This window comes from Condylostylus longicornis, unplaced genomic scaffold (assembly GCF_029603195.1).
Source record: "Condylostylus longicornis isolate FDR11 unplaced genomic scaffold, ASM2960319v2 ptg000131l, whole genome shotgun sequence".
NCBI classification, from domain to species: Eukaryota; Metazoa; Arthropoda; class Insecta; order Diptera; family Dolichopodidae; genus Condylostylus; species Condylostylus longicornis.
The window spans coordinates 111799-125741 of NW_026578099.1; the positions used below are offsets into that span (position 1 = coordinate 111799).

At 34.3% G+C, this 13943-nt stretch overlaps 1 protein-coding gene across 7 annotated transcripts in view; it reads right to left on the reverse strand.

The window, feature by feature from the left end:
- The window catches only part of LOC129614968 (protein retinal degeneration B), a 68445-nt gene that overhangs the window by 33878 nt on the left and 20624 nt on the right, over positions 1 to 13943 (reverse strand). For all 7 annotated transcript variants that reach the window (XM_055529960.1, XM_055529965.1, XM_055529963.1 and 4 more), the window contains exons 5-6: positions 3172 to 3276; positions 3037 to 3065 (exon numbers count right to left, since the gene is read on the reverse strand). In XM_055529960.1, the coding sequence (XP_055385935.1) occupies positions 3037 to 3065; positions 3172 to 3276 (134 nt within the window). The remainder of the gene's footprint in view (positions 1 to 3036; positions 3066 to 3171; positions 3277 to 13943) is intronic.

Sequence of the window (13943 nt, forward strand, 5' to 3'; positions counted from 1 at the left end):
CCAATCAGCCTTACTTCTTTTCTATTGAAAGCAATGAAAAAGTGATTGATAGATTTATACGGGACGGTGCACTGGGAAGCAATCCCTTGCATGAATCTCAATACGCCTATCAGTCGGGAAGGTCTACTGTACTCGCTCTGCAGAGTCTGGTGGGGGTCCTTGAAAACTCACTGGAAGTGCGGGAGGTAGCAGTTGGCTGCTTCCTTGATATAGAGGGAGCTTTTGACAACACCCCATATCATGTCATCTGTGAGTCGTTGCACAAACGAGGGATTGATGCGACGACTAGCAGATGGGTCAATCGGATGCTACAGGATAGGATTATTAAGTCCACCATAGCTGACGATATACTCTTCATCTCCGCTGCAAAAGGATGTCCGCAGGGCGGGGTTCTTTCGCCCCTCCTGTGGTCCATTGTAGTGGATGATCTAATAGCTGCTCTCAGGGGCTCCGGGGCGCGTGTCTGGGGATACGCTGACGATGTGGCCTTCGTCGTGCGGGGAAAATTTGAGAGCACTATTTCTGATCTTCTACAGCAAAATTTACGTGTTGTGGAAAGGTGGTGCAAAGGCGTTGAGTTAAATATAAATCCAAGCAAGAGCACTTTGGTCGCCTTCACCAGACGCAGAAGCAGGGACAGATTAACGAGCCCAATTCTGTTTGGTGAACGTATTAGTTACTCGAGGGAGGTGAAGTATCTGGGGGTAACCCTGGATGATCGTCTCTCTTGGAATACCCATATCGATAGAGTTATCGGGAGAGCTACGGCGGCCTTGTGGACGTGTAGGAGCTTCATCGGGGGGACCTGGGGAATTAGTCCCAGAATAGCACTGTGGCTATATACGGCCCTTGCTAGGCCCATCGTCACCTATGCGTCGATTGTATGGTGCCGTAAGGCTCAGCGGGCGGGTGTGCGGGCCAAGCTGGAAAAGCTACAGAGGCTGGCCTGCCTGGGAGTGACGGGGGCGATGCGGACGGCTCCCACCGCTGCATTGGAGGTGATGATCGGATTGCCGCCACTGCACCTCCATATATTGAAGGAAGCTCGGCTGGTGACTTACCGACTTCTCTCTGGCGAGGACGGGGCAGGGCTAAAGTTGGCCCACAGAACTCACAGAGACTTCATTGAGGGCGATCCGATTCTAAGGATAACCATGTCAGATACCTGTCTGCCGCGGTACAACTTCGACCACAAGTACAGGGTTCTGTTTCCTGATCGATGGACGTGGGATCGGGGTGGTCCGGTACTTAGGTCGGGTTCGAGCGTGTGGTATGCGGACGGATCCAAAACGGAGTCGGGTGTGGGCTCGGGCGTATACGGTGTCCGCCCGGACACGCGTGTATATGCAACCCTTGACCCGTATTGCACAGTGTTCCAGGCCGAAACACATGCAATAGAGATCTGTCTGAGAATCAATTTGGAAAGGGGGTATAGAAACCGCACCATCTATGTGTTCTCAGACAGCAGGGCTGCACTGCTGGCGCTCCGTTCAGCTCAGGTTACATCCAAGCTGGTCTGGAGCTGCCTTGCTGCACTTATGGAATTGGCATCGGAAAACAGAGTGATGCTCATTTGGGTGCCGGGCCATAGTGGCCATGCGGGCAACGAAGTTGCCGATGAGTTGGCGCGGAGGGGATCTGGGGCTGCCTTTGTGCAGCCGCTGCCTCTCTGTGGTCTGCCTTCTTCCGCCGTGGGGGCCAGGCTTGCCTGCCTACTCGCGGCGGAATGCAGTCGTCACTGGCGGGACACGAAAGGGTGCCGTCATGCGAAGGTGTTTGTTCCGGCGTGCTCCGGCGGATTCGCTGCGGAGTTGCTGGGGATGAGCAGGAGCCGGGTTCGCACTATTGCGAATTTCTTCACGGGGCACTGCCCGGTGAAATACCGCCTGCACAGGCTGGGGAAGTCGGGCTCCCCCCTGTGCAGATTTTGTGGGGGTGGCGATGAGACCGCCGTGCACATTCTCTGCGACTGTCCGGCACTGGCTGTTCGGCGCCGCAATTGTCTTGGACATGGGTCCCTAAGTGTTCGGGAACTATTGTCCAACTCCCTTAGGGATATCTCCGGCTTTGTGATTGGGACGGGGATATTATAGACGGGAGAGTGGGGTGGCTACAATAAGTCAAAAATGGCTGCGGTGGCTTGGGGGATGCTCCTGTCCCCACTCAGTTCCCTTAGAATCTACAATCTACAATCTAGCTTCTCTTAAAAGATCGGGGAACAACTTCTACACCCTTGAAGATAGAGGTTGAAATTTTGTATGTACATAGATCATTACTAGGAACTTATTGTCGTAAGAGAATATTTTTACCTATCTCGGCCTTCTAAAAGTTATAGCCCACCAAAACAGCGAAACCATAGGCATTTTTCTATTTTTCTAGAATTTCGCAAACGCAAAAAAATAGGGGCTTTTTCTATAGACCATATATGAACTTTGGAAAAACAAAATATCCGTCAAAATAAACTGTTATCTAAAATAAGTTTTTTTCCAAATTGTTGATATCGTTTTTTTTTCTAGACCGTCGGTTATAGGAGTCTGAAGAAAGGAATTTAGGCAGCTTTTAGACACTAATAAGAACCTTATTATATTAGGAGAAATTTTTTTACACCTCCATCCTCCTCTCTCAAATTATCGACTCTTGAAATGTGTAAAATTCAAATTTTTGGCACCTTATATTTCCGAAACTGAAGATTTTCAAAATTTTTATAAATGCCAAAAGCTAACGGTGTATGCCATGCCATCAAAAAATACAATTACTTTTCTTACATTCCTTTTCGAGCTACAGCTTGTGGGAAAAAAAGGTACCTGGTTTTTACTGCAACCTTATGCGAAAAACTCTGAATGTATTGTATAATATGTAGTATTTTATATATATATTCAAATTAATATTATAGAATATTTATACAAGCATATTTTTAGAAGTATGTACCTGCATATTTGAAATTAATAATTTTTTCTTTTTTTTTTAATTACTTTACTAAGCAAAAAAATTAAAAATTATAATTCTGACTTTTAAATGGTTTTATTTCAAAATTACCTTATTCCAATATTCTTCCAACCAATTTTCTAAAATTTTAGGATTTAAGAATATAAAAACATCTTAATTCTTTAAATAATTTGAGCTTTTGTTTTTATGAATGTAAATGTATATACGTAAGTGACACTAATTTACCGTCGAGTGGACCTCTTGATGTTTTTGTCGACACATATAAGGTGGGGTCTTCTTCTTGAACATAGTCACCGCCATAAAGCTGATCTTTGACAATATCAATTACATCTATAACAACATAGTAATTGCTAATTTTAGAATCTGCTTTTCTTATGTCGTAGTAAAATTATATTTGAAAACAAAAATATTTAGTAACACGGTTGCAAAATTGGAATATAAGAAAATTTTCTTGCTCTTCATCTAACTTTAGGTGAACTAGTAGAAGGCATCTATATAAACCTTAGTTTAAATGTTGATATAAAAACGTGGAAACATTAAAACGTGGACTAACAAAAGTTGAATTATAAAATTTTTATAAAAAGTAAAAAAAATTGCCTAAAGTTGTTCACTACACCTAAAACGGCTAAAACAGCAATATTGCTTTTTAAATAATCACAATAATAAAAGTAATAACAAGAAAATATTTCCAAAAAATAATTAATAACCAATCGACTTTGCTGTAAGAAAATTATTACCTACCGCACCGTCTAGAAGTTAGATTCCGTAATTTATTAGAATCATAAAAGAACAATATAAATACACTTGCCGTTATTTTTAAAATAATCGTTTTAACTTGAAAATATAACTACCATAACTTGAAAATACTTTGCAAATGATTGATTCAATCCGAATTGTTGTGAAACGACATTCTTTAATATATATGTATACACAGGGTGATTCGGAAAGGTATACAACAAGATATACCCTTGGTTAGAGGGTCGGAAATGAACTTTTGCCCCGGACTAGGTGAGAAATTTCTACTTATCCAAACTTTTTTGAATATAACTTCCGATCCGAAAATGACAGAGGATTTAAATATCCGGTTTTTGAAAGTGCTAGTACAGGGTTTAAAGACAAAATATTACTTAATTTTGTATTTTAAGTACTTTCGGAATGCCAAGCATCCGAACTTTGGAAAAACACAAATTTTTCCCATTTTGTATTTTTTTTTCATCCCTACAATTTTATGTGAAGTTTCAGTAATGTATTCACAATTTTATGTGAAGTTTCTCTAATAAAATATAAAAATTCAAAAAATGGTCATCACATCATCGTCCTTTGGTTCTGCAGCTCCTGATCAGCCTTGACCTCGTTCAGCTGCCCTCCAGTCAAGGACCACAATTCTTCTACAATCAGTTTCTACACTATCGAGCCATCTAGATCTAGGCCTTGCTCTTGCGTTGTATGGTCTTGCGTCTAGAATTCTTTTTTGCGCTCGATGCTCTGTCATTCGAGATACCCATCTTAGTTTGTGTCCTCATCAGATTAAAATCATCATTCATACAGTATAGACGTGATCGCTTTTACTTTTAATTTTCTTTTCATTTAATTTATTTTGCTTGTTATTTTCGTGCTTTTCTTTTTGTTTTTTTGTGAATCATACTCGTTATTAATTTGTAATAGTAATATTGTAACTGTAATCGCGTCTTGTAATAATTGAATTATACACTTATTAGTAATAATACAGTAACACCAGTCTAAGTGACACTTCATTTTTTTTTTTTTTTTTTCAATATTTTATTAACGAGTTTTAATATAACGTAACAATGTCCTTTAAATGCAATATGGTTAATTGTACAGCTACTGACAGTAAAACTAAGTCGGTTGTCTGTAAAGGCTTTTGTCACCGGACTCTTCATGGTGCCTGCATTGGAGCTTCAAGGGATTTATATCACCATTCCTTGAAAGAGTTCTTCGTTTGCACTGATTGCCAACAAGTGCACTCTCTTTTAAGGGCAATGTACGACAACATTGATAAAAAAATTACATCGCTTCATGAAGAAAAAGACGGGATGATTCAAAAACTATCGTCTATAATACAACTGAATAGCGATAATTTTCTTGAGACGGCAAAAAATATTGAAAGTCTCTCTCAATCAGTTTTTGATGAGAAGCCGAAAAAGCAAAGTCCGATCCAGAATACGCACGCAGAACAATATCCGCGTCTGGAGAAAAGCATTTCATCCTTATCTGACTTTATGGTATCAAAATGTGAGAAAATGATGGACTCAATTAACTGTCTCACCGAGAACCATTCTGTCATATCTAATAATTTAAAGTTACTCAGCACGAACCAGTCCAGTATATCAATGTCTATAAATGATATATATAACAAGATGGACCCGCAAACTACAAAGGAACCTGACTCTGCTGGTGTGCTTGAAGCTGTAATGAAACGACTGGATAGCATAGAAAGCAATCTATGTGACATAAGCAACTCGATTTCATTGAAATTCTGTAAACCACCTTCGCCAAAGAATAATGAAGCTACTCAAAAGGCAGTTGAGTCTCTTCAGGATGAGATCGAGGATTGCAAAAAAGTACCTTTTCAAAAATTATTAAGGAATTCCAATCATAACTCTATGATTGAAACGAGTGACCATAGCACAACCTACTTCGTAAAAGGAGCGCCAGTTTACGCTGATAAAATGTGGATTTTAAAATTCTTTCAAAGCAACTTTTCAATAACGGCCAACAGTTGCGATATAATTCATCCTGCGAGGTTGCGTAATAAGAAAAAGATCAAGTACAGATGCTTCAAAGTAGTTTTCCCACAAAAGTACGATTGGTTCTTCAGTAATAAGAAGGAGGCTTTCAATTTTAAGAGCTTAACTCTTACTCGTTGGAAAAACAGGTATGACACAGCTTCTGGTTCTAAATTAGTTTCTACAAATATAATTAAGGATACTTTGCCTAGACATAGTAATGACACTCACAAAATATCTTCCTCAACTACTAACAAAACAAAAAACTTTTTCAATAATAAAAAACATAGTACGAGTATTACTAACACTTCTAAAACTACTTCAACTCAGACTGAAACAGATTGTGCAGTTAACAATATGTTGGGTTCATCTAGCCAAAGGGTTCAAAAATACAATAACTTTGTTTATTCTCATACAATTAATCGGTATGACGACATAGGTAATAATATTAATTGCAACAGGAATGTTAAAACTAATAATAATAGCAATATTAATAATAATAATAATAATAATAATAATAATAATAATAATAATACTAATAATAATAATAATAACAATAATAATAACAATAATTATAATAATAATTATAATAATATTGATAATAATAATACTATCAATAACAGTACTACCGATAATAGTGCTAATAATAGTAATAATAATAATATTAACAAGGATAATGATAATAATAGTAATAATGTTGTAAGTAGCAACTTTAACAATGATAAGAATAATGATGATAATAATAATAATAATAATAATAATAATAATAATAATAATAATAATAATAATAACAGTAATAATAATAATAATAATAATAATAATAATAATAATAATAATAACAATAATAATAATATTAATAATAGTAATAATAATAATAATAGTAATAATAATTATATTAATGATGATGATAATAATAATAATACTAATATTAATGATAAAAACAATGACCTTGCTACTAATAAGAACTCTCCCAACTTTGTAAATCCGCTTCTTCCTCCAATAGTTCGTATGACGCAAAATTCGATACGAGGAGACAGCGTCTACGCGTTGTCTCGTTTCCGTGAACATAGTGTTCTGAATAACGTACGCTTATTCTTAGCATATATGCATGACCAAGATAACAATATCTGCATGGAGGGCAAGACAAAAACTTATTTAAAGGTTTCAATTAGACAAGAAGGCTTGCCTAACAATTATAGGGATCTACTAGAACTGTTTCTTAAATACTATGATTCTGAGGGGATTTCGACTAAGGATGCTAAAGCTGACTTAGAAGCTTATCGGCTTCAACTTGTGAGTAAAAGACGTGAATATCTGCAGAAAATAAGGGAAAACGAGCATAAGTTTTTTCGTCCCTGCACGTCAAAATAATCTCATACGTTTAATTGACAATACCAATAAGAGTGTTAAGCTCCTTAATATGTTTTACCATAATTGCAGTGGTTTGAGAGGTAAACTAAAAAACCTTTTTATTGACGCCAAATCATGCAATTTTAATATTCTAGTCTTCACTGAAACCTGGTTAAACGATTCATTCAAAAATGAAGAAATACTTGATAGCACTTGGTCCGTATATAGAAATGACCGTGATTATAATTCCACGGGTCAATCTAGGGGGGGCGGAGTTTTAATCGCCACCAATAATCATGTACCAAGTCAATTGGTATCTTCTAGGGTTTTTTCAACTTTTGACCATCAATTTATTAAAGTTCACTCAGGTAAAAATTATACCTACATAGGTGTGGTGTACTTTCCCCCAAATTCTGACGAGTCCTCATACAATAATTTCTTTGCAATATGTAACGATATATTCACAATTATGAATGAGGATGATAATATTGTAATTTTGGGTGATTTCAATCGACCATCATTATCTTTTGTCATCGATGATTTTGATAACCAACTTCTTCCTATCAATTTCATGGATGACATAGATTTTGACCTTATTAGTACTTTTTATGGGAACGACTTACAGCAGGTTTTTCGTTACCCCAACAGTAGAGGTAATTGGTTGGATTTAGCATTTTCTAATGCTTATGACACCATTAATGTTCGTTCTGCCACTGACGAAGAAAATCTTTTCCGAAACTCAATCCATCACAACGCGTTGGTTTTAGAACTACCCTATTCCAATCATAAATTCTCAAATACTTACAATAACGAAATTGTATATGATTTTATGAACGCTGATTACCACGGTATCAATTATGCCCTTAGTATAATTGATTGGGAAACGTTGTTGGAGCAGCATAATTTAGATAATATTATCTATGATTTTTATTCCATTATCTTTGAAATAATTGACAACCATATTCCGAAAATCCGTAGAAAAGACAAATTAAAAGAACCTTGGTTAGACCGTAATTTAAGACATTTACGCAACCGGAGAAATAAATTGTACCATAAAATTAAGCACTCTGGTAATGACAACAACTCACTTATAAATGATTATAATGAGTTGGCGAATGAATTTAAGATTAAGGCAAACGAGGCATATGATAATTATGTAAAAAATATCGGTAACTCAATAATGAGCAACCCTAAAAAGTTTTTCGACTTCGTTAATACTAAACGTAAATCATCAGGTTACCCGATTTCGATGTGTATGAATGGCAGAATGTCTTCATCTCCCACGGAAATTTGTAACTTTTTTGCTGACAACTTCCAACAAATTTATCGCCCTGAGTTACCCTCTAATAATGTTAATTTCAATCCTGCACCCCTTGTTAATAATACCAACCCGCTTTTCGAATACTTTCATTTATCGGTAGAAAATGTTTTTCAGGGCATCAGTAGTCTAGACGTTAAGAAGGGATCTGGTCCTGACCTTCTGCCACCAATATTTCTTTACAATTGTCGCTACACCTTGTCAAACCCTCTTACTTCAATATTTAACAGATCTATATCCACCGGAGTTTTTCCATCAGCTTGGAAAAATTCGTATCTGATACCAATTCACAAAAAAGGTGACAAAACAGCGATAGAAAACTACAGAGGTATTGCTATTCAGTCTGCTATCCCAAAATTATTTGAAAAATTAGTTACTAATATACTTGCACCGGTCATCAATCCATTATTAAATAACGAGCAACATGGTTTTAGAACTGGTCGCTCGACAACCTCAAATCTTACAGTTTTCACATCTGACGTTCTTTCATTAATGGAAAAAGGTTTTCAAGTTGATACAATATATACGGATTTCAGTAAAGCTTTTGACCGCATCGATCACAATACCTTGGAGCGTAAACTAGTTAATTTTGGTTTTAAGTTCCCTCTACTAGGTTGGCTCAAATCGTACTTCTCGGGGAGAACCCAATTCGTTAAATTCCAGGGGATTAAATCTAAACCTATTCGCGTTCATTCCGGTGTTCCTCAAGGAAGTCATCTAGGCCCTATTCTTTTCAATGTCTTTATTTCTGACCTCTCTCATTGTCTATCGGGTATTTCTCATCTAACCTACGCTGATGATTAAAAAATGTACCACGTTATAAATGATATATCTGATAATAACTACCTACAAACGAAATTAGTACTTCTTGATAACTGGTGCAGTGCTAATAAATTAGACCTTAATGTTAAAAAATGTTATATTATCAGCTTTTCACGAAAGCGTTCAATCGTTTGCCAAAATTATTCTCTTCAAAACTCCACCTTAGAACGCGTCGACCACATAACTGACTTAGGTATCATTCTAGATAGCAAATTAAATTTTAATGCACATTATGATTATATGATATCCAAAGCAAACAAGATGCTGGGATTCATAAAGCGTAGAGCCAGAGAATTTGACAATATCTGTGTTACAAAATCACTTTATTGTTCTCTGGTTCGCTCTATTTTAGAATACGGCAATATTATTTGGGATCCCGCTTTTGTAACACATAGAATTGTAGTAATAGAATTGAATCCGTCCAAAAACAATTTCTCCTTTTTGCTTTAAGAAATCTTTACGATCCACATGACTTTCACAGTATCCCTTCCTACAAAGTTAGGCTGCAGTCCCTAAATATGATTAGTCTTGAATCTCGCCGTTCTATGCTTTCTTCGTGTTTCACGTTTGACGTTATAACTGGCGTTATAAATGTCGAATTCATTAAAAGAAAAATGATTATCAATAATGACGTCAGGCCTACTAGACACACTAAATTTCTAAAAGAACAGACACACAGAACTGAATATGGTAAAAATGAGCCCATTAATAGGTGTTGTACTGTATTCAATCGTTTTAGCTATCTTTTTTCACCTACATATTCCAAGAACACTTTCAAGAAAAAAATTCTTGACACTTTATACTAACCATAACCTACCACAATTTTTAAGTAATTCATTGACCTAATTATAGTTTTTTTTATTGTCATAAGTAGAAACATTTTTGACTTTTTTTAGTAAATTTTTTATAATATCATATTACACTATATTGTACTTTGTTATAATTTGTGTTTTTTCTTTTGATTCACTTTTGTTTGTTATACTTAAAATTTCTAATTTTGCTGCATCAGCAGTTATGTATTTATTGTTTGTAGGTTAAATATTAGTAATATTTTTTTTTTTTCTTGTTTCCTGTATTAAGCATAAGCAATTTTTTTGTATTTTGTATGTAATAAGTTTCTTTTTTGTAAATTAATATAAATTATGTTAGCACCTTGTTTGGTGTAAATAAATAAAATAAAAAAAAATAATTGACGATATTTTTGCCATCAATTAGTTCTTCTAGCTCCCGATTTGATCTTATTTCAAATTTCCTATTTTCATTTAATTTTGGGCCAAATATTTTTTTGGGGCAGTCTTCTTTCAAATATTTTTAAATATTCCCGTCACTTGTTGTCATGGTCCATGTTTCGCAGCTATATGTTAGTACAGGTTGAATTAACGTCTTGTACATTGTAATTTTTATTGACCTGGCTATTAGCCTGGATTGAAGAAGCCGTTTGTATGTATAATAGAATTTTTGCGCCGCTCTAATTCTCTCATTAATTGCTACGTGCATATCATTTTTGTTATTTATTAAGGCACCCAGGTATGTAAAACTTCTTACAACTTCAAAGTTGTAATTGTTAATGCTTATGTTTTGAGGGTACCTTCTTGTATCATTTCGCGTCATTAGCATGTATTTCGTCTTTGACTCGTTGATTATCAGACTCACAGAAGTAGCTCTTCTCTCTAATATTCAAAACATTTCTTTAATTTCAATAAAAGAATTGGCCACAATTGCAATATCATCTGCATACGCACAAACCATTGCCGATCTTATAAATATGTGTCCACCTTATTCTAGCTCATGTATTGCATAATGCAACATTATGTTCAAAATAGTGGTTGATAAAGCATCACCTTATCTGACTCCCGTTTCTATTTTGAATTCGTTCGTTAATTTGTTTTGTACCGCTACTTTACATCTAGTCTCACTTAGTGTTAGTTAAGCCATATTTATCAATTTATTTCCAATTCCCAACCTTTTAAACTGGTTCTATCATTTCACGTCTAATTAAGTCAAAAGCTTGACGAAAGTCGATCATAAGTAAGTGTAAATTTTTATTATATTCATACCACTTTTCCATGGTTTGTCTTAAAAGAAATATTTGGTCTACAGTAGATCTATTTTGCCTAAATCCGCATTGATATTTTCCTAATATATTTTCAGAAATTGTTTACAGTCTTCTATTAATGACATTTGAGAGAGTTTTGTATGCCACATTAAAAAGGTGATGCCTCTGTAATTAGCGCAGTTAAGATTGTTACCCTTTTTGTGTACAGGCACAATAATACCTCGCATCTAGTTTTCTGGTAGTATTTCTAGTTCCCATATCTTACCTATTATACTATGTATTTGGGGCATTAGTATTTCTTTGGCATTATTTATCATTTCTATTGCATGTTCTCCTGGAGCTTTGCAGTTTTTAATTTTTAAAATCGCTTCTTCAATTCCTTCTAGACTAGGCGCTGTTTCCTCTCCGATATCATTTCGGATTATTTGCTCTTCTTCGGGCATGAAATTTCTGCTAGAATGGTCAACATTTTAGAGTCCTTCGAAGTATTTTGCCATCTATTTGAAATACTTTCTTCTTCACTTAATGTTTTCCCGTTTCTTATTATCAAAAAATGATCGGTATTGCTCGTATTTTCATTGATTGCTCGTATTTTATCACCTATTACTAAGTTTTGATCACAATAGTCACTTTGAAAAGCAGTTGATGTCTTTATGAACCGTTATTTCTGATAAAAAATAACATTTTAATATTTTTATTGAAATTCAATAAATTTTTGAAGACCTATTTTTGAATTTTTTTGGGAACTTTTCTCTAAAAGTAGACATTTTTAGAGAAGCTGCGAGCAAAATAAGTGAGCGAAAATTACCGGAGTACTCAAAGGATCAACTGTTGTTCTCACTCACTAGCCTCCTGGTCAGCAAGCGTGGTACATTTTATTTATTTCAGTTTATCTCGCTTCTAGAATCCCTGGACAGCAATTGAGTATTTGTAGCAAAAAATTGGAAAATAGTAAAGCCATGGCGAATTTCTTTTAAAATTTACTGTAATTCAATAAATTCCGAGTTTTTTATCAAAATAACGGTTTTTACAAATGTTAACTATTTTTTAGAGTGATATTGCGATAAAAAACTAATAGGTGATAAATATAGCTTTTAAAATCAATTAAATCATTATTAGGGCCTTTAAAATCTTAACATAGAAAATGTTTTCGTGCTATATTTTGCTATGTTTTCTTTTGAACCATAAAAATTTTTTCAAAACTTAGTGGCTTAAATTAAAGCTGAGGAAAGTGGCCAAAATTCTGTAGCAATTTCGAAGTTTCAAAAAATTTCGCACGAAGTTATTGGGTTGAAAAAATAAAAAAATAAAACAAGAAACAAAATAAGTTTCTTGGTATTCCGAAAGTACATGAAATACAAAATCAATATGTAGCCTTCAAGCCCTGACTATTTATTTAAAGCCCCTATCTATTTCGGAACGGAAATTATAATTAAAAAAGCTTGTATAAGTAGAAATTTCGTGAAAATTCGTTAAAATCCCTGTATCTCAGTAACCCTTAAGATTTCGCACCTACTCCGGAAAAAAGTTTTACCCATTTTCGACCCTCTAACCAATGGTATATGTTGTTTTATATCCTTCTGAATCACCCTGTATATATATATATATATATATATATACATATATACGTATATATGTATAAATATATGTTTATATATACGTACATATACATATATATGTATCTCCCATTGTTCATATTCTTGTGTTTCACAAGAATAAATTCGTTCATTATCATAATAAGAATTAAAGAACAACCAAACTATGACCCAAGCGTTCCACTTAAAATTTAGGACGTTTGATGCAATATTTTCTTTGTTACTAAAAATGTTAAAATTGCGAGCTTTAAAAATAAAAATAGAACAAGCAGTTAGTGAACGTAAAATGTAGTTAGTGAACGTAAAATGCACGGTTGTCCAAATTTAAACATTAGTATTAATTAAAAAAAAACTTTTATTTAAACAATAACAAAAAATATATATAATAAATGAATACAAAAAGTGGTGTTTTATTTTATTAAAATATTTTAGGTTGTACCTAAATACAACAGAATTAATTGTTTTTTAACTTAGATCTATTCCTAAGGGATATATTTTTTTTGAATATTTTTCACTGTTGATATTTTTCAAAAAGAATTTTTCCTCAAAGAGATATTATGGAGTAAAAATTAAATATACGAATAACACAAGAATAACCAGTTTAAGATAGTTGTGGGTTGTGATATCGATGACTGTGATCAATACAATGTACATTATTTTACATTGTATATTTTAGTAAATTACATTGTATATTTTAGTAAATTAGAAGTGGGTTATTCCTTTATTTAAAAATAGTTGTTGGTATAGTTCTTAGGTACTTAAATCTGGAATATTTAGATTTTTTTAACTCTTCACTTTTTATTATCCTAAAAGTTTAGTGAAAATATTTTCAATCCGCCACAAACGTTCTTATTTTTCGTTTTTATGCATTGATTTAAGCTGTTACTTAAAGTTTTACTTATTTGGATATCTGAAATCCAAGAAACTGTTAAGGTTATCTATTTTAAAACAATTTTACATACAAAAGTTTGATACAGAGTAGAAAAATACGAAAAAATGCTTAACTCATTATTTCAGTACGTTTATACTCTTATATCTAACAAGAAGTAGTTCTACTCGTTCCATTCCATTATTTTTCGTTTGCTTGCCACTCACAAAATCTTAAAATA